The following is a 22,188-nucleotide window of genomic DNA, read 5'->3' as shown; positions in this document are numbered from 1 at the left end:
ACTAAATATTTTCTTTAGGAACTTAAAGAATTGCACATAAATTAGTAATTCAAAAAGAGCAACATTAAAATCACATTACACTTTTTTTAGTGCTTCGTGTTGAGACAAAAACTATATTATAAATGTTTTAAATTAATATTTTTCTCATTTAAATTAATATTTATATTTTGAACAATTTTATGTAAAACTGGTTTTGAACAATTTTGATTCTGTTTCATAGATCTAAATCTATTAAACCACAATATATGGAATAAGCTCGTGGTAAAAAAAATAATAATAAAATCATGCAATATTGAAACTAATAATTTAAAATATTTTGTTAATAATGATGGTAAATAATACTTTTATTTGACTGAATTCATTTCTGCCATATATGTAAAGGAATATTTTCTCCCAGTAAGCTCAAAGTATAAATCTTCCTTTGAATTCAGTGGGAGTTTGAAATGCAATTTCAGTAAAGGGTTTATCTTGGTGTTATAAGAATTTGTTCTTGAAGTTATAGCATAATTTATTTTTGCTTTTTTTTTTTTTTTTTTTTTTTTTGAGACGGAGTCTCGCTCTGTCACCCAGGCTGGAGTGCAGTGGCCGGATCTCAGCTCACTGCAAGCTCCGCCTCCCGGGTTTACGCCATTCTCCGGCCTCAGCCTCCCGAGTAGCTGGGACTACAGGCGCCCGCCACCTCGCCCGGCTAGTTTTTTGTATTTCTTAATAGAGACGGGGTTTCACCGTGTTAGCCAGGATGGTCTCGATCTCCTGACCTCGTGATCCGCCCGTCTCGGCCTCCCAAAGTGCTGGGATTACAGGCTTGAGCCACCGCGCCCGGCCAACTTTTTTATATGATAATGCTGACTTTTTTCCTGACACATCATATCACTTTATTCAAGAATTCTTTACCTCCAAGGACTCGTCTGAATTTTTGTCTGGTTAAATTGTAATGGTCCTATGTGTCTCTCTTGATCAGATTAATTTGAGCATGGAAAGATTTTAGCAAGTCAGCTCGGTAACTTTAAGTTGGGCTCTCCCATCTTAACAAGATAATATGACTAGCAAGTTCTTAACTTCTCTGAACCTGTTTCCTCATCTATAAAATAAAGATAATTATGCCACCTATGTACTATATAAAAAGTACTTAGTACAATGTCAGGTGTACAGTAAAAGTTCAGTAAATGCTGGGTATAGTTTATACATTGCTAGGCCTATAGATAAGAAGTGATATTACATGTTCTCTAGTTCAAGACTTTAATTTTAGTGAGAAAAAAAAAAAAGGTAAGTAGGTTAAGTAGCCATTGAAGATCTTTTCGTTAATGCCATATCTACAACTAGAATTATGTCTTCTGATTCCTGTCTAATGTTCTATTCTCTTATGGCTGTTATTTTTCCCAAAACATCTTTTTAAAAATTTTCATGTTGATCTATATTGTGTACGTAGAATGAAAGAGAATTAAACCATGCTCACTAGACATGATTATGCCGATTTCACAATTTTCATCAACAATTGTGAAAATATCCAATTACCCTGACTTGCCAGAAGTTGTGGACTAAAAGGGGATCTTATTTAGCTATAAATAGCTTTTCCCTTCATATCTGTTTCAACCATACTAGATTCTACCCCACACTTTTGCTCTTATTTCCAGAGTCTACAATGTTCTCCTCCAAAGGTCTCCAAGGAACGTTTAATTTAAGGTTTAAGGGCCAATTCAAAGGCCTGTTTTGTGTAGTTCTTTCTGATACTCTTCTCCCTTAAATTAAGTAGACCCTTATTTATAATTTTTACCCCACTTTCATAATTGTGCTTTATTTGGGTTTTATTCTAGGATTTTTTTCTTTACTCTAGAATAAAGGAGCATATATTAGAAAAATATGGAGGAGAAAAGTTACACATTCCTCAAACCAAAAGTTTAGCATAGTCCCCGACTAGAATCCCTGTGATTTCACACACCTAGAGAGAAGCAAAGATTTTTATTTTCTCTGTAACTATGACACAGCAATTCTGCTTTGCACTAAAATTCTTTTTTTTTTTTTTTTTTTTTTTTTTTGAGACGGAGTCTGGCTCTGTCACCCAGGCTGGAGTGCAGTGGCGCGATCTCGGCTCACTGCAAGCTCCGCCTCCCGGGTTTACGCCATTCTCCTGCCTCAGCCTCCCGAGTAGCTGGGACTACAGGCGCCCGCCACCTCGCCCGGCTAGTTTTTTGTTTTTTTTTTTTTTTAGTAGAGACGGGGTTTCACCATGTTAGCCAGGATGGTCTCGATCTCCTGACCTCGTGATCCGCCCGTCTCGGCCTCCCAAAGTGCTGGGATTACAGGCTTGAGCCACCGCGCCCGGCCCTGCACTAAAATTCTTGACATTTAAAAGGTCAGACATGTTGCTATTTAAAGGCAAATGTCAGTCTTTTGGGGGACTATACTGGAATCCACTGGAGAGTCACTTATTGGAGCAGTTCCAGTTGATATTCAGTAACTTGCATCATAGGTGAAATTGAACTAAAAGAAGAAAAGATTTTTAAAAATAATGTCAGAAATATCTGCAATGCCTTTTTTTTTTTTTAAACAGTGGCTGTGTGGAGTGGCGTGAATGTGGCAGGTGTTTCTCTCCAAGAATTGAATCCAGAAATGGGAACGGACAATGATAGTGAAAATTGGAAGGAAGTGCATAAGATGGTGGTTGAAAGGTAAGTGAAAGAGCTTGATTTTAGATGATTAGTTTCAACTCCAGTTAAATAAAATTATAAACATTTTCCATGGCTGTCTGCTCAGATAAACTCTTAATGTTGTAATTATGCAGCTTTTGAAACTTTTTGAAAGCTTTTGAAACTGATAAGACTTTTACACTGGTCAAACTTGTTATGCCAGTCTCCCTAGGGAAAGTAAATATTTTCTCTAGCGAAACTATTGTAGAGGTAAGAGGAGCAAAATGTGGAATTAACAAGTGAGAGGAGTCTTCAGATTGCCTACTCGACAAATAAAGTTGATTTATTTAGAAAAGTAAACTTAGACACTATTGGTTTCATAATTGGCCAAAATAAATAAACTTGCTGGCTGATTGCTAACAGTGTTTAAGTTTTAATAACAAGACTAACTGATGTCTCAATTATAGAATCATTTTGTTCAATTTTAGTAATTTTTTTTTTTTCAGGAATTTGACCTATATGTGGAGAAAAAGAACCACAAAAAAGTTGAAAGAGTCTTTATAATTTCAATTAACATATCCCTTTATTTTACAAGTGAGAAAACTGTGGCTCACCCAGATAATGTAACTGGCCGTCAATTGCATTAAATCCTAATTTTCTGATACTTAGCTAGAGTTATTCCTGCTACTTCTCAAGTACCAGGGCCTTTATGGGTTTTGAGAGCTACAATTTGTGCTGAAAAAAACTGCCAGGCAAGATACTGTTACCACTTTTATTAGTTAGTTGATTGTAATATGTTAGGTGACAATGGCAAGTGGGACCTCACAATTGAGATATATTTTGTCCATTCACTTTTATTGTTTCCTGGTTTTATGTGTTTGGAAATATGTTTACAAATTTGTTAACAATATTGGAAAACGTATATTTTTACCACAGTGACTTTATAAATCTTATACAATAAACTAAAGTTATCAAGCATTTATATAGTGTTTACCATGTAGTGCTTGCAGTTTGAAGCATTTTACATATATATTCACTCATTTAACACTCAAGAAGGGAACACTAAGGCAAGAAAGGGTAAATAATTTGCCCAAGATTATAGTTAGAGACAGAGCAGGTGTCAAAGTCAGGTCTGGTTTCAGTAATGATTGAGTCTTATTTCAGTGATGTCTGTTACAATTTTTTTAAGTGCCTATGAAGTCATCAAGCTAAAAGGATATACCAACTGGGCTATTGGATTAAGTGTGGCTGATCTTATTGAATCCATGTTGAAAAATCTATCTAGGATTCATCCGGTGTCAACAATGGTAAAGGTAAGATAAACTACTACAAAATATAATAATATGATTTCTAGCATTGTATTCTACAAAAAGATTCATTTAAAGAGGCCCAGACTGGATAAAATCATAGTTCACGGTTATTTCTGTCTCTCAAGGTTTTATGTAAACTATTGTCATTTTCCAACAGAAGTCTTGGACAACAAGGGCAGAAAACTTACAGAATCTAAGACATTCAATAAATTGTTGTCATTCTTTATATAATTAATATTAACTCTGGATCTTTACTTAGCACATTCTTAAAGTACTGATCATTTGAATAAGCGTAATAGAGTTTCATTTAAAGTTGGTGTACTAAACTCTAGATTGTCTTTCATATAGCACTTGGTATCTTAGCAAATACAGTTTAATTCAAAAGCTGTGGAGCAAATGCACAAAACAGGTAGAAGTTATTTTTTAATATACTTAAAACTAAAAGTATATTAAAATATTTGGAAGACAACTGAGTCATTTTCCACAAGTCAGTGTAAATCAAGTGTGTCAATAATTGGGTAATTACTGAGTCTTCGGGTACAAATATAGGAATTTGTTTATTCTGTCTAGTTTTGTGTATGTACAAAAGTTTGGAAATTAGAAGTTTAAAAACTTATGTTAAGGTATGTTTAATATAATTAGTTATATAGTTAAATTGACTCTGAATAAATTGCCCACACGAACTGGTAAAGTGTTTTGGAAATTTTGTCTGTTTGTTTGTTTTTGCAATTCTTGGGTGTTCCAAACATCTTGCCTTTTAATGGTCTTTAACTGTTACCCAGGACCTCATAGGTTGGCTACCACCTGAAATTTCTTCCTAACTAAAAGTCTTTAAGCAACTTAAAATGTCATAGAAAGTAATCCATTAAGAACCACAATTAAAAGCAATTTAATTTGAAGACTCATATATCAAAATTTATTAAAGTGTTTTTTTTTGTTTGTTTGTTTGTTTTTTTTTTTTTTTTTTTTTTTGAGACGGAGTCTCGCTCTGCCGCCCAGGCTGGAGTGCAATCGCCAGATCTCAGCTCACTGCAAGCTCTGCCTCCCGGGTTCACGCCATTCTCCTGCCTCAGCCTCCCGAGTAGCTGGGACTACAGGCGCCGCCACCTCGCCCGGCTAGTTTTTTGTATTTTTTAAAGTAGAGACGGGGTTTCACCGTGTCAGCCAGGATGGTCTCGATCTCCTGACCTCGTGATCCGCCCGTCTCGGCCTCCCAAAGTGCTGGGATTACAGGCTTGAGCCACCGCGCCCGGCCTATTAAAGTGTTTTTAAGTAGAAGAGCAGTGTTCAATAAAATACATATATAATAAAATTAAATAAGTACTTGTTACTTACAAATATCTAATTTTCTCATAGTGTATGTTTGCACATTCTGTGTATAAAACCTAATTCAAAACATAAGTATTGGGGAAATGTGGACCTGTAAGTGATGAAAATTAGATTAGGGAATGAGTTCATGCCTATCAAGTTTACTACAATTCTTTCTGTTGAAACATCGGACCTTTGATTATTTTTTTCCCCCTCTTTAGAGTTGAGATCTTGCTCTGTCACCCAGGCTAGAGAGTAGTACTACTGTCATAGCTCACTGAAACTTCAAACTCCTGAGCTCAAACAGTCCTCCCGCCTCAGCCTCCTGTCTTTGATCATTTTTACTTACAGTTTCATGTCTTAATCTCAATGCTTTGTTGTTGTGGCAGGGGATGTATGGCATCGAGAATGAAGTCTTCCTGAGCCTTCCATGTATCCTCAATGCCCGAGGATTAACCAGCGTTATCAACCAGAAGCTAAAGGATGATGAAGTTGCTCAGCTCAAGAAAAGTGCGGATACCCTGTGGGACATCCAGAAGGACCTAAAAGACCTGTGACTACTGGGCTCTAGGCTATAGAAATTTTAAAACTACAATGTTATTAACTCTGAGCCTTTAGTTTTCATCTGTGTACATGGATCGCAGTTTGCTTTGATCTTCTTCAATATGTGAATTTGGGCTCATAGAATCAAAGCCTATGCTTGGTTTAATGCTTGCAATATGAGCTCTTGAACAAATAAAATTAACTATTGTAGTGTACTTCTATTTCTGGGATTCCTTCTTTAATGATTTCTGAAAGATTTCAGTCAATCTGTCAAGTCATTCTTACCACACATCGTAAATGTCCCTAAGTTCCAACATCATCTACACTCCTCCCTCCGAATGACCCAAAAATGCTTTGTTGCAACATGTGTCATGGTTTGTTGTTATCCTGAGAATATGATTATCATTTTAAGGTTATAACTGAAGAAGTTGTAACGGATGTCAATATATATGACATTTATAAGGAGGCCCATTTTAAAAGGAAGAATGCCTAAAATGGAAATTTTGTTAGAATTAGTTCTATTTCACAGTGAAGGAAAATGAAAGTTTGGTCTGGATTATTCCGATTCTGGCTACTTGGAGATAGCATAACGTGAATTTACAGGGAAACGTACGTAGACTTCCTTTAACGGTGTTACAAATTTACATGTTATGTAGGGGTCAATTTAAGTAGTGTTTAAAACATGGTTTTTGGTGTCATATAAACCTGGACTTGAGTGCTGGCCTTATCATTGATTAACTGTGATCTTAATCAAGTTAACTACTTAATCACTCCTAATTCTCATTTTCGTCACCTATAAGACAGTGATGATAACAATACCTCTTCAATATGGGTTGTTTAAATGAGAAAATTATGTAAAACTCTTAGCACATAGCTTGGTCATCATGGTAGCTAACATTTAAGTAGCGCTTACTGTTCCAAGTGCTTCATAGATGTTAACTTATCTGAATCATCCCAACTGTCCTGTAAGGTAGTGCTTCTTAACCTCAACACTATTGACCTTTTGGGCTGAATGTTTCTGTATAGTGGAGGCTGAATTGTACATTGTAGGCTGGTTAGCAGCATCCCTGATGTACCCAGCCGATGCCAGTCACACACCCCTGCCCACAAGGTGTAACCAAACATGTCTGCAGACCTTGCCAAATGTCCTCTGGGAGGGGGTGACGAGAATCACCCCTGATTGAGAACCACTGATCTAAAGTGTGTATCCTTATTTTACAGATGAGGAAACTGAGACACTCAGATAATAGCAACTAAATAACAGTACCAGGATTCAACCTATGCAATTAGCTTTAAAATCCTTTCTCTTGGCCGGGTGCAATGGATCATGAGGTCAAGAGATCGAGACCATCCTGGGCAACATGGTGAAACCTCATCTCTACTAGAATTACAAAAATTAGCTGGGTGTGGTGGCACGCACTTATAGTCCCAGCTACTCAGGAGGCTAAGGCAGGAGAATCTCTGGAACCCAGGAGGCGGAGGTTGCAGTGAGCCGAGATCATGCCATTGCACTCCAGTCTGGCAACAGAGCGAGACCCCATCTTGGGGAAAAAAAAAAATCCTTTCTCTTAAGCACAGTGTACTATAATGCAGAAAAACTTACTGTCAAATTTTTATATCTTTTTAGAATAATACTGATATTCTTTTTTTTTTTTTTTTTTTTTTTTTTTTTTTTTTTTTTGAGACAGAGTCTCGCTCTGTTGCCCAGGCTGGAGTGCAGTGGCCGGATCTCAGCTCACTGCAAGCTCCGCCTCCCGGGTTCACGCCATTCTCCGGCCTCAGCCTCCCGAGTAGCTGGGACTACAGGCACCCGCCACCTCGCCCGGCTAGTTTTTTGTATTTCTTAATAGAGACGGGGTTTCACCGTGTTAGCCAGGATGGTTTCGATTTCCTGACCTCGTGATCCGCCCGTCTCGGCCTCCCAAAGTGCTGGGATTACAGGCTTGAGCCACCCCGCCCGGCCAATACTGATATTCTTTAATGCTCCAGCATATTATGCGGCTACTGTTACTGCTATATCACAGAAAGGGAGATGGCCACAGTTATTAAATTCCTTTTTCATACATTTCCAGTTAATCTGTTGGTATGACGATCATATCTAGATGTAAGGAGGAGTGTTAATTTAACATATGCTTCTAGTTCATTGTTTCAGTTTCTAGGTGAATGTTGAATTTACAATAAGCCAATAGTTTCCAACCTTGAATTTCATGGATCAGTTTAAAATTGTTTAAACTTTGTTTAAAAGGGGGAATAGACATGTGCGTAGGTTAGGAAGCATGAACAAGTTTGCCAACTTTTCATTTTGCCAGATAAGCACGTGGAGAAAAAACTACCCATTTTCTACCATCATACAAAAGACATTTGAATGCCAAAATAATGGGAAGACCACAATCTCAAATGTATCAGCTATCCTGGACCATGGGCAGAAATGCAGAACCCTTGGGATGGCAGAGCCAAGAGCTGGAAGAAGGCTGGGCTGTCAGTTTGCCTGCGGCTGCCTGTACCAGCTATTGACTGTCTGCTTCCCAGTTGCTTTTTATATTAGGAGAAAATAAACGCCTATCACTGTCATTTTAAGTATCTGTCTCAGCTAACCAATTAATTCTTTTTTTTTTTTTTTTTTTTTTTTGAGACGGAGTCTCGCTCTGTCTCCCAGGCTGGAGTGCAGTGGCCGCATCTCAGCTCATTGCAAGCTCCGCCTCCCGGGTTCCGGCCATTCTCCTGCCTCAGCTTCCCCGAGTAGCTGGGACTACAGGCGCCCGCCACCACGCCCGGCTAGTTTTTTTTGTATTTTTAGTAGAGACGGGTTTCACCGTGTTAGCCAGATGGTCTCGATCTCCTGACCTCGTGATCCGCCCGTCTCGGCCTCCCAAAGTGCTGGGATTACAGGCTTGAGCCACCGCGCCCGGCCAACCAATTTATTCTAAATGATATAGTCTCCAACTATATGGCACAGTACCTGTTAGATAACTTTTTATCTAACTGAGGACATAGACTTGAATGATAAATAACAAAATAAGATGCTATAAAAACAAGAAAAAAAAAAGACTTGAATCCTCACACATTCAGTTGGAGCACTTTTGTTATTTTCTTATCGTCTGGGGCAACATGAAAAATGGAATTAATAACATTCCTTAGGAATAGAGCAGAGGCCTAGTAACACCTGACTAGTGAATACATGGATACAGATATTCCTTGGGTCAATATCCAAAATGCAAAAACGATGTACTGAATGAGACAGACGTTGATAGTTCATCCATAAAGGTGCTTTGATCTCATATGATTTTACAACTGGAAGTGACTTTTGTCCAAGTTATTTTACAGAAGAGAAACGATACCCAAGTACTTTTGTGGACCTATTGCTGAGTATTCCAGCAAAGTGGCTAAAACAAAGAAAGGTGGAATTTCTTGGTACAACTAGCTGAAAAGCTTAGGAATGGAACTGACATAAACCAACACTGTATTCAAGGGTAAAAAAATCGATGTAGTCAGAAGTATGCAGTTTTCTTCCAACTCTTTAACTTTTTTCCTCTGTACATTTATTTAATTCTAGGTTCTATACAGTAGCAAATTGTCTATAGCAACTCCCAAATTGTATCTTCTCTTGTTCAGATCTAATAGAAAACTGTCTTCTTCTTTCCTAGAAACTCCAGAAAACACCTCACTGCATCTTACTGGCTGTGACTGAATAAGATGTACATCACTGGACCTATCTCAATGGCCTGAGCAATGCACTGCTGTCATTGATAGATGACTTGTTTTTTCTGGAGTCGAAGCCCATGAATTGAGAGTGGTGGAAGGGATGAATCCCAGAAAAAATTAAAGGCATTTCCAGACATTGGAGGGGAAATAGAACTGGGTGATTTTTAAAGATAGATAGATAGATAGATAGATAGATAGATAGATAGATAGATAGATAGATAGATGTCATCTCTCAAGGCTAGCTGGAACCAGAATTCTCAAATCCAGACACCAAATCATTAGTCTTTTCCATGACCTGTTTTACTGCCTGGCATCAGTGTCTTCCAACAGCAATATAATAAATGCTTCCAGTTATATCTGGGTTCTGACACAGTGAAGTGTTTTTAGGTGTAATGCGGGCCTTTCAAGGGAAAATCTCTATCTTTTCCATTCTACTATCTGGCTCAACCTGATTCCTGTTATTATTGGAGCTCCCACACAGAAATACTAGTCATTGCATTAGAAAACTGAGAGATGAATAGAAAGCAGGAATTCTTATCCCATTTTGGAACAAAGAGTTCTATATGAGGAAAATTAAGCAGACAATTATTAGAGGAAGCCATAACACATTAAATTAGCCAATAAACAAATGCTTATTGAGTATCTGTTTGGTATAAGTAACTCTTCTAGTTGTTATGGTGGGAAGATAGTGAACATAGTCCAGGTCTTCACAGCAACAAAACATATTAATATCACTATAATTTGGATATTCATCTCCACCCAAATCTAATGCTGAAATATAATCTCCAATGTTAGAGGTTGGGTCTCCTGGGAGGTGATCACATCACAGGGTCAGATCCCTTATGAATAGCTTGGGTCATCCCCTTGGTGATAAGTGAGCTTTTGCTCTGAGTTCACATAAGATTTGGCCATTTAAAAGTGTGTGACACCTCCCCCTGCCACTCTCTGTCTTGCTCCTTCTCTGGCCATGTGACATGTCTCCTTCCACATTGCCTTCCACCATGATTATAAGCTTCCTGAGGCCTCCCCAGAAGCTGAGCAGATGCCAACACCATGCTTCCTGTAAAGCCTGCAGAACTGTGAGCCAATTAAACCTCTTTTCTTTGTACATTACCCAGTCTCAGGTATTTCTTTATAGCAATGCAAGAATGGCCTACTACACATGTGTACCAACATGGCATTTGTAAGTTTACTATAGGAGACAGAGCTCTATACTTGTGCTCAAAGTTACATTTCTAATGTCATAGCTCTTTTTCTCCAAATCCATGTGATCAGAATGTCAGATTCTTTACTTTAAAATGTAATAAGTAAGGATATAAATGAAATAATATGTAGAAAATGTCTTTATAAGTTGTCAAGCCCTACACTCATACATTATTATTGTAAAACCACTATAGTAGTAAAATTCCAAGTGCCTAGGGTTTCTGAAAAGTCAGTCTTTGTGAACTGAGAGACATTTCATGGAGACAATTTAGAAGACAGGATTTAAGTGGAAATGATTATAAATAACACAAATGCATGACTAGAAAAAAATGTAATATACACACCTCATACCCTAAACCAGGACAAATCTAAATAGATCAAGGATTTACATGCAGAAAAAAAAACTGTATAAATTCTAAAAGAAAATATGGTACATTTTTGCTATTACCTTGAGATTAGGAGGACCTTTTTGTCTCCATATCTAGAGCCATTAAAGAAAGGATTGGTTTAATTTAACCACTGAAAAAGAGAACTTCTTACCTGAAAACATAACACAAGCAAAGTCAAAGGACGACAACAAATTGCAGAAAAAGACATCAACTCATATTTCAGGCCAAGCATGAGCCTCCACATTGTATAAAGAATCCTTAGATTTTTAAATTTATCATTATTATTTAATCTGGAGAAAGTTTCACTTTGCCACCCAGGCTGGAGTGCAGTGGCTCGATCACAACCCACTGAAGCCTCAACTTCAGGGCTCAAGTGATTCTCCCACCTCAACCTCCCAAGTTGCTGGGACCACAGATGTGTGCCACTATGCCCAGCTAATTTTACTTGTGTAGAGATAAGGTCTTGCTATGCTGCCTAGGCTGGTCTCAAACTCCTGGGTTCAAGCCATCCTCCTTCCTGGGCCTCCAAAAGTGCTGGAATTACAGGCATGAGCCACTGTGCCTGGCCTTGATTTATTTATTTTTTATTTATTTATTTGAGACACAGTCTCACTCTGTCACCCAGGACAGAGTGTCATGAATGTTACAATCTCAGCTCACTGCAACCTCTGTCTCCCAGGTTCAAGCGATTCTCCTGTCTCAGCCTCCTGAGTAGCTGGGATTACAAGCTGCGACAACACACCCAGCTAATTTCTGTATTTTTAGTAGAGATGAGGTTTCACCATGTTGGCCTGGTTGGTCTCAAACTCCTGGCCTTAAGTGATCTGTCCACTTCAGCCTCCCAAAGTGCTGGGATTATAGGCATGAGCCAATGCACCTGGCCTCAGCCTTGATTTTTTAAATGTCACATAAAAAAAAAATCAGAGAGATAAATAGACATTCATTGAAAATGAAGCAAATTGCTATTAAATATGTAAAAGATTCTTCAATGTGAAAAATTCTTGACTCCATTTATAAGAAGTGAAAATTAAAAGGATATACTGATATTCCATTTTTCACCAAAGAAAATAGGAAAAAATATATATATATATGTTTGATAACACACTCTATTCTTTGTGAAGTAATAAAACTCATATATTTCTGGAAAGAGTATAAATTAGTCTAACCTTTATGGATGGGAATTTTGCAACATCTATCAAAATGAAAAGGTTCGTGCCTTTTGATTCAGAAATTCCATTTTTGAGAATTAATGCTACTAGTAGCACAAGAACAACTTGATGTATGTTCTACTTTAGTCAGACCACATTGCTTATAACAGCAAAAGACAGTAAACAATGGAAATGTCTATCCATAGAAGACTGTTAAAAAAAAAAGTATACTTATTCATTTAATGGCATGCTACTCCACTGTATAAAAGAATGAGCATGCTCTCGACATATCATTACAGAAAGATGTATTGGCCCATGAAAAGAGTAGCATGCAGAAAAATGGAGGGAGAAAAATAATATACTTCATATTTTATTGTATAAACAATAAGAAACTATAAGACAGAAAAAAGTCTGTGGACTTTTTTAGAGTTAAGGGGGTGGTGGTTGGTGGGAGGAAGCATGGTAAAACCTAAGCAGATGCAAGAGAACATTTTAGGATATACTTTTTATAATTTATGGCTTTTGGATCCACTGAACAAATTGTTCATTAAACATTTTATAAAAGCAATAAGATTATTCAGAGATGAATATGGTGTGGGGTTAAAGCAACTTTCTAATAAATGTAGAAAAGCCTAAGGTGTAGAAGGGTTTCATAATATAGAAATTTTTTCTCCCAAAATAAAATAAACAATCAGAAGGTGATGAAAACTCACTTCTCAGACTGTCTCTTGTTTGTTCTATTGACATTGTATTTGACCGCTCGCATCCCAAAACACTCATGGTTGCTGGGCACACCCTCATAGCAGTGAGAAACTCGATGGCCACCTGGAAATTGTGACTCCCACCTGACACTAGACAGCCGGTGCTTTCATGTCATGCTGAAAACTTAATGGTCATTTCTAATCTGTTACGTAATTCTTAGAACAATGCACAGGATATTTTTAACAGTGACAAAAATAACACATATAGATTACCCAAGGGCTTTGCAAGGAGACATTGCCAGCTGCTTACTTAAAATTTAAAAATTTATTACACTTTGTTTCCATCCCTAATATTAGTATGTGATGGGATTGGAGAGAAGATTGCTAGCACAGTGCTTGATGCAAGCAGTCTTTTAATAAATTATACATTAACAGAACATATTTTGAGATTAAAAAGCCAATGTTAAACCTAAGTATTATATTTAGGTAATATCCATATAGATATATAAGAAGACTTTTTTACTGTATGTCAATTTTGAGTATGTTGTAAGCTCAATAGCATATTTATGGTTCCAAGGTGGCTGAATAGGAACAGCTCTGGTCTGCAGCTCCCAGGGGGATCTACGCAGAAGATGGGTGATTTCTGCATTTCCAACTGAAGTACCTGGTTCATCTCACTGGGACTGGTTGGACAGTGGGTGCAGCCCATGAAGGGCGAGCCAAAGCAGGGCGGGGCATCATCTTTCCTGGGAAGTGCAAGGGGTCGGGGGATTTCCCTTTCCTAGCCTAGGGAAGCCATGACAGACTGTACCAGGAAAATTTGGACACTGCCACCTAAACACTGCACTTTTCCTATGGTTTTAGCAAATGGCACACCAGGAGATTATATCCTACACCTGGCTCAGCAGATCCTATGCCCACGGAGCCTTGCTCACAGCTAGTCCAAGATCTAACTGCAAGGCAGCAAGCCTGGCTGGGGGAAGGGGGGTGTACGCCATTGCTGAGGCTTGAGTAGGTAAACAAAGTTGCCAGGAAGCTTGAACTGGGTGGAGCCCACTGCAGCTCAGGGAGGCCTGCCTGCCTCTGTAGACTCCACCTCTGGGGGCAGGGCATAGTTGAAAAAAGGCAGCAGAAACTTTTGCAGACTTAAATGTCCCTGTCTGACAGCTCTGAAGAGAGCAGTGGTTCTCCCAGCATGGTGTTTGAGCTCTGAGAATGGACAGACTGCCTCCGGAAGTGGATCCCTGACCCCCCTGTAGCCTAACTTGGAGACACCTCCCAGTGGGGGTGAACTGACACCTCATACAGCCGGGTGTTCCTCTGAAATGAAGTTTCCAGAGGAAGGATCAGGCAGTAATATTTGCTGCCCTGCAATATTTGCTTTTCTGCATCCTCTGCTATTGATACTCAGGCAAACAGGGTCTGGAGTGGACCTCCAGCAAACTCCAACAGACCTGCAGCTGAGGGACCTGACTGTTAGAAGGAAAATGAACAAACAGAAAGGACATCCACACCAAAATCCCATCTGTAGGTCACCATCATCAAACACCAAAGGTAGACAAAACCACAAAGATGGGGAGAAACCAGAGCAGAAAAGCTGAAAATTCTAAAAACCAGAGCCCCCCTTCTCCTCCAAAGGACCACAGCTCGTCACCAGCAACAGAACAAAGCTGGTCGGAGAATGATTTTGACAAGTTGACAGAAGCAGGCTTCAGAAAGTCAGTAATAGCAAACTTCTCCAAGCTAAAGGAGGATGTTCGAACCCATCGCAAGGAAGCTAAAAACCTTGAAAAAAGATTAGACAAATGGCTCTCTAGAATAAACAGTGTAGAGAAGCACTTAAATGACCTGATGGAGCTGAAAACCATGGCACGAGAACTATGTGACACATGCACAAGCTTCAGTAGCTAATTCGATCAAGTGGAAGAAAGGGTAGCAGTAATTGAAGATCAAAGGAATGAAATGAAGTGAGAAGAGAAGTTTAGAGAAAAAAGAGTAAAAATAAATGAACAAAGCCTCCAAGAAATATGGTACTATATGAAAAGACCAAATCTACGTTTGATTGGTGTACCTGAAAGTGACGGAGAGAGTGGAACTAAGCTGGAAAACACTCTTCAGGATATTATCCAGGAGAACTTTCCCAATCTAGCAAGGCAGGCCAACATTCAAATTCAGGAAATACAGAGAACACCACAAAGATACTCCTCGAGGAGAGCAACTCTAAGACACATAATTATCAGATTCACCAAGGTTGAAATGAAGGGAAAATTTTAAGGGCAGCCAGAGAGAAAGGTTGGGTTACCCACAAAGGGAGGCCCATCAGACTAACAGTGGATCTCTCGGTGGAAACTCTACAAGCCAGAAGAGAGTAGGGGCCAATATTCAACATTCTCAAATAAAATAATTTTCAACCCAGAATTTCATATCCAGTCAAACTAAACTTCATAAGTGAAGGAGAAATAAAATCCTTTACAGACTAGCAAATGCTGAGAGATTTTGTCACCACCAGGCCTGCCTTACAAGAGCTCCTGAAGGAAGCACTAAACATGGAGAGGAACAACAGGTACCAGCCATTGCAAAAACTTGTCAAAATGTAAAGTCCATTGATGCTAGAAAGAAACTGCATCACTAGCGAGCAAAATACCAGCTAATATAATAATGACAGGATCAAGTTCACACATAACAATATTAACATTAAATGTAAATGGGCTAAATGCCCCAATTAAAAGACACAGACTGGCAAATTGGATAAAGAGTCAAATTGGATAAAGAGTCAAGACCCATCAGTGTGCTGTACTCAGGAGACCCATCTCATGTGCAGAGACACACATAGACTCAAAATAAAGGGATGGAGGAAGATCTACCAAGCAAATGGAAATTAAAAAAAAAAAAAAAAGCAGTGGTTGCAATCCTAGTCTCTGATAAAACAGACTTTAAACCAACAAAGATCAAAAGAGACAAAGACCATTACATAATGGTAAAGGGATCAAATCAACAAGAAGAGCTAACTATCCTAAATATATATGCACCCAATACAAGAGCACCCAGATTCATAAAGCAAGTCCTTAGAGACCTAAAAAGAGACTTGGACTCCCACACAATAATAATGGGAGACTTTAACACCCACTGTCAATATTAGACAGATCAACAAGACAGAAGGTGAACAAGGATATCCAGGACTTGAACTCAGCTCAGCACCAAGTGGACCTAATAGGCATCTACAGAACTCTCCACCCAAAATCAACAGAATATACATTCTTCTCAGCACCACATCACACTTATTCCAAAATTGACCACATAGTGGAAATAAAACACTCCTCAGCAAATGTAAAAGAATGGAAATCAAAACAAACTGTCTCTCAGACTACAGTGCAATCAAATTAGAACTCAGGATTAAGAAACTTACTCAAAACCGCTCAACTACATGGAAACTGAACAACCTGCTCCTGAATGACTACTGGGTAAATAACGAAATGAAGGCAGAAATAAAGATGTTCTTTGAAACCAATGAGAACAAAGACACAACGTACCAGAATCTCTGGGACACATTTAAAGCAGTGTGTAGAGGGAAATTTATAGCACTAAATGCCCACAAGAGAAAGCAGGAAAGATCTAAACTTGACACCCTAACATCACAACTAAAAGAACTAGAGAAGCTGGAGCAAACACATTCAAAATCCAGCAGAAGGCAAGAAATAACTAAGATCAGAGCAGAACTGAAGGAGATAGAGACATAAAAAACCCTTGAAAACATCAACAAATCCAGGAGTTGGTTTTTCGAAAAGATCAACAAAATTGATAGATGGCTAGAAAGACTAATGAAGAAGAAAAGATAGAAGAATCAAACAGAAACAATAAAAAATGATAAAGGGGATATCACCACTGATCCCACAGAAGTACAGACTACCATCAGAGAATACTATAAACACCTCTACACAAATAAACTGGAAAATCTAGAAGAAATGGATAAATTCCTGGACACATACACCCTCCCAAGACTAAACCAGGAAGATGTTGAATCCCTGTATAGATCAATAACAGATACTGAAATTGAGGCAGTAACTAATAGCCTACTAACCAAAAAAAGTCCAGGACCAGATGGATTCACAGCCGAATTCTACCAGAGGTACAAAGAGGAGCTGGTACCATTCCTTCTGAAACTATTACAATCAATAGAAAAAGAAGGAATCCTCCCTAACTCATTTTATGAGGCCAGCATCATCCTGATACCAAAGCCTGGCAGAGACACAACAACAAAAAAAGAGAATTTTAGACCAATATCCCTGATGAACATCGATGTGAAAACCCCAATAAAATACTGGTATCACCAGGCATGGGGGCACACACCTGTATTCCCAGCACTTTGGGAGGCTAAGGCAGTTGAATTGCGTGAGCTCAGGAGTTCGAGACCATCCTCGGCAACATGTGAAACCCTGTCTCTACAAAAAATACAAAAATTAGGTGGGCATGGTGGCACATGCCTGTAGTCCCAGCTACCTGGGAGGGTGAGGCAGGAGAATCACTTGAGTCTGGGAGGTCAAGGCTGCAGTTGAACCACTGCACTCAAGCCTGGGCAACAGAACAAGACCCTGTCTCAAAAAATAAATAAAATTAAAGGACTTTTAAACACTTTTCTCAGGTGCCTAAAAGTGAGTAATAAATAGTAAGGTCATCTGAATTTTAGTAATAAAAATGCATTTGGACACCCAAAATTCTGTTTAAAAAAGCAGTATCTACTAAGCAGATAAAACAGTATCTACTAAGAAATTGATTTTATTGGTGAACATTGAGAATGGAATAAAATAAATAATATCTTGTTTCAAGTGGACTAATAGAAAATTCAAGTAGACTAATAGCAAATTTTGAGGCTGATTTTTAAGGGATTTTAGCTAAATTCATATTCAGCTTCAACCTCATTCCTGGTTAAGTTTTTTTTTTTTTTTTTTTTTTTTTTTTTTTTGAGACGGAGTCTCGCTCTGTCGCCCAGACTGGAGTGCAGTGGCCGGATCTCAGCTCACTGCAAGCTCCGCCTCCCGGGTTTACGCTATTCTCCTGCCTCAGCCTCCCGAGTAGCTGGGACTACAGGCGCCAGCCACCTCGCCCGGCTAGTTTTTTGTATTTTGTAGTAGAGACGGGGTTTCACCGTGTTAGCCAGGATGGTCTCGATCTCCTGACCTCGTGATCCGCCCGTCTCGGCCTCCCAAAGTGCTGGGATTACAGGCTTGAGCCACCGCGCCCGGCCCCTGGTTAAGTTTTATCCCTGTTCTTGTTATTGTTTTTTGTTTGTTTGTTTGTTTGTTTTTTTAACATTACTTCAAAATTGTGCTACCATCTCACTAACCTGTGGATAGTTGTAAATAGTTTCAAATAATGTCTAAAAAAGGTAGACTCTAAGTAAATAAAACTACACAAAAGTAGCAGCAAGCAAAACGTGCAGACTGTTATTGAGCGTTGATGGCCAAACACTGTGCTAGGGCCTGGGGCTCAAAGATGAAAACAACACAATTCCACTTTAATCGGGCTGTGTAGAGAGGAGAAACAGAGGCAAACACAGAAAATTATTATGAAAAGAAGTATGACAAATGTAGTCATAAATATACATAGGTCATTAAAGGAGAATTAGGGAGAAATATGTAACAGGACCTGTGAGGGTGGGAGCTTCAGAATCCTTGGCATGATGACACCTGATTGAGTCATAGAGGATGAGAGAAGAGTTGCCCAAGTACAGAACAGGCAACAGACTCTTCCCGGAAGAAGGGACGATATTAGCACCGGAAGAGAAGCAAATCACAGCATGGTGTGGGGGCTGTGATGCCACTGGAGCATCACGGTTTGGTTCTGAGGGTTAGATGATAAGGCTGGGGCAGGTGGCGAGGACCTCCTTCCACAGAGTCTATTTCAGAGGCAAAGTTGTTGTGGAGCAACAAGTCATTTTGGCACCTCAAAAGCAGTGAATGCGAACGATATTACACTGCTTGAAAAATCAGGATTTTTCAGAATTATTAAATTTCTGAAAAATGTAGACATAGTAAACTCTTAAACAAGATATTAATTAACAAATAGATTTCATTATAAAACTTTTTTTTTTTTTTTTTTTTGAGACGGAGTCTCGCTCTGTCGCCCAGGCTGGAGTGCCGTGGCCGGATCTCAGCTCACTGCAAGCTCCGCCTCCCGGGTTCACGCCACTCTCCTGCCTCAGCCTCCCGAGTAGCTGGGACAACAGGCGCCCGCCACCTCGCCCAGCTAGTTTTTTGTATTTTTTAGTAGAGACGGAGTTTTACCGTGTTGGCCAGGATGGTCTCGATCTCCTGACCTCGTGATCCGCCCGTCTCGGCCTCCCAAAGTGCTGGGATTACAGGCTTGAGCCACCGCGCCCGGCCTCATTATGAAACTTAATCTTGTCCCTCTTCTTCCTCAATTTCTTAACTTGAAAATTAACTGCTAACGATACTGTTACATATGGAGATGCTTGACTCAAGGCAGAAATGCATCAGCTCCAGAAGGAAGGGATTTCTTTTGGAAGGAAGAGATTGTCCTGACAAAATGTTTTCAACCCTCTTACATGCTAGAGGGTGCATGTGAAGCACCGAATGTGTCTCTACATTGTCCTTTTCCTTCTTCTCTTTTCCCTCCTTAATTCTTTCCAAATATTCTCTCTTTTCTCTTATTAGAAAACTCCATTATTTTTTTCACTGTGACATTTCAACATTCTACTCATGCTTAATGATTTAAATTTGCCTGATATTGCTTTAAAGTATGTAAGTACAGAGAATTCTGCCTATACTTCCAGAAACAGATTTTTTTTCATTCATGAATCTAGTAATTAATTTTGATTGAGTGTTGGGACATGTGATGTGTGTCAGTGAAAGAGTGGAAGGCAAAGAGACATGAAGAGCAGTGGGGAAAAAGACACTTGTGAAATTATCACACAGCTAGGTATATATGATTACAAACTGTATTAAGTTTACGAGGGAAAAATGCAGGGTGCTAACAAGAACCTTTAATAGATGAACTTGCCCTATTTTGGGAAATCATGGAAGGCTTCCCACTGGGAGCATTACATTTGATCTGAAGCTGCAAAAGTGGAGGAGGCTTCAAAGCAGAATGCACAGCATGTGCAAAGGCTCTGTGGTGGAAAGGTCTATGGTGTAATCAAGAAACTGAAAGAAAGACAGTGTGGTTGGGGCTCAGAGGGGAAAAAAGAAGAGTGAAGAAGAAGCTGCAGACAAAAACAAATACTGTATTCTGTGGTATCTTGTAAGTCAGGTAAAAAGGCCTTAATCCTAAGCCTAAGAAAATTTGGAGGCAATTGGATATTCTGAGTTTGAATATGACTTGATCAGATTTGCATTTTTCAGAAACCACTTTATTTGTCAAGTGGCAAGAATGGATCCATGGAAACCATTACCCAGCTCAGGCAAGAGCTGATTGTAATTTAGATTAGGGTGGTGGTGGCAGAGAAGTAGAGAAAGGACAATTCTAGAGATATTTATGCAGCTAAATTAATAAGACCTAAGTGTAAACATTATGGTTAGGCCCCAGTAGTTAGGAGTGCAGCTTCTAGAGTCAGACCCTCTGGTATAAGTCATGGCCCTGACCCTTGTTAGCTGTGTGACTTTGAACCCATCCATTAACCTTTGCCTTGGTCTTATCACCTGTAAAATGGACATAATAGTGGTACTTCCCTCCCAGGATTGTTGTGAGGACTAAATGCTTAACAGACTTACAGCACCTAGTACATTGCCTGGCACATGTGAGTGCTGTAGAAATGTTGGATGCTATTAGATTGGATATGAAGAGTGTAGATGGAGAAGAAGGAGGAGCCAAGGAGGATTGGCAGGAATTATATCCATTGTACTCAAACATGGCTGAAATGCATTTAAAATTATTCATTTAAGCACAAGAAATTATTACATTCTAGTAACAATCTGCAGGAAGAGATTATGTTCTTGCCCAGTGGGAAAATCTTTTTTTCAGGTCAGCTCTAAATGAATAAATTACTCTCCCTTCAAAAAGGAATTCAAAACAAAAGAATGGGCCGGGCATGGTGGCTCATGTCTGTAATCCCAGCATTTTGGGAGGTCGAGGCGGGTGGATCACCTGAGGTCAGGAGTTCGAGACAAGCCTGACCAACATGGTGAGACCCCATCTCTACTAAAAACACAAAATTAGCCGAGCATGGTGGTGCACAGCTGTAGTCCCAGCTACTCCGGAGGCTGAGGCAGGAGAATCGCTTGAAACCAGGAGGCAGAGGTTGCAGCGAGCCAAGACCGTGCCACAGCACTCTAGCCTGGGCAACAAGAGCCACACTCTGTCTGAAAAAATAAACAAACAAAAACCGCCAACCCCAACCCCATCAGGGACTGCTGAGCACCAAATAGCCGCCCAGATACCACAGAACACAGACATTAAAAACTGTTAGAAAACAGTTTAGAAACTGTTTCTTGGACAATAAGGAATCAGCAGCAGCCCCTTTAGGAAGCTACTGAGACTCTCTCATCCATTCTTTCACCATGTATTTGTGGAGTGCCTGTAATTTGCCAGGCAATTCGTTAGGTGCAGGAATATCAAGTGATCAAGACACATACAGCTTCCCTCTGCCTAAGGATTCATGTAGGAGGTTGATGTAAAAAAGGAAGACAGAAAAGAAGAAAGAAAGAGAGAAAGAGAGAGAACGAGAGAAAGAGAGAAAGGGAGAAAGGGAGGAAGGGAGGAAGGGAGGAAGGGAGGAAGGGAGGGAGGGAGGGAAGGAAGGAAGGAAGGAAGGAAGGAAGGAAGGAAGGAAGGAAGGAAGGAAGGAAGGAAGGAAAGAAGGAAGGAAGGAACAGAAGGAAAGAAGGAAGGACGGAAGGAGCCAAGAAATTTTTGAAAATTAAACTCCACATCTGAAGTTAGCAAATAGACAAAATGAATACAATTGAAAAAGTAAAAATAGGAGAAAAATAAGAAAAATTACTAAACATGACAACAGCTGTTTTAGGGGTCAATAGAACACATTATACTAAAATATTAATACTAAAAACAGTCTCATTAAAGCCAGGAAACTTTTATGAATGCTTATCATTATTATTTGGCAATGTTTGGTATATTCTAGTTATTGCAATCAAACAAAAATGAAACATGTTATAAACATTGAGAAATAATTACTATTTTTAGATGATTGCCTACTTAAAAAAAATCTGGCTGGGCGCGGTGGCTCATGCCTGTAATCCCAGCACTTTGGGAGACCGAGGTGGGTGGATCAGGAGGTCAAGACT

General features: G+C 39.2%; 1 protein-coding gene across 1 annotated transcript in view; it reads left to right on the top strand.

The window, feature by feature from the left end:
* The window catches only part of LDHB (lactate dehydrogenase B), a 478,946-nt gene extending 472,944 nt beyond the window's left edge, over window positions 1-6,002 (top strand). Inside the window, exons 7-9 of the mRNA XM_050747646.1 lie at window positions 2,552-2,669; window positions 3,817-3,940; window positions 5,635-6,002. Of these exons, the coding sequence (XP_050603603.1) occupies window positions 2,552-2,669; window positions 3,817-3,940; window positions 5,635-5,802 (410 nt within the window). The 3' untranslated portion in view covers window positions 5,803-6,002. The remainder of the gene's footprint in view (window positions 1-2,551; window positions 2,670-3,816; window positions 3,941-5,634) is intronic.
* The last annotated feature ends 16,186 nt before the right edge of the window (window positions 6,003-22,188 follow it).

The sequence above is a fragment of the Macaca thibetana genome, chromosome 11 (assembly GCF_024542745.1).
Source record: "Macaca thibetana thibetana isolate TM-01 chromosome 11, ASM2454274v1, whole genome shotgun sequence".
Lineage (NCBI taxonomy): Eukaryota > Metazoa > Chordata > Mammalia > Primates > Cercopithecidae > Macaca > Macaca thibetana.
The sequence above is the reverse complement of the archived record's forward strand: the minus strand, read 5'-3'. Positions and strand labels throughout refer to the sequence as shown.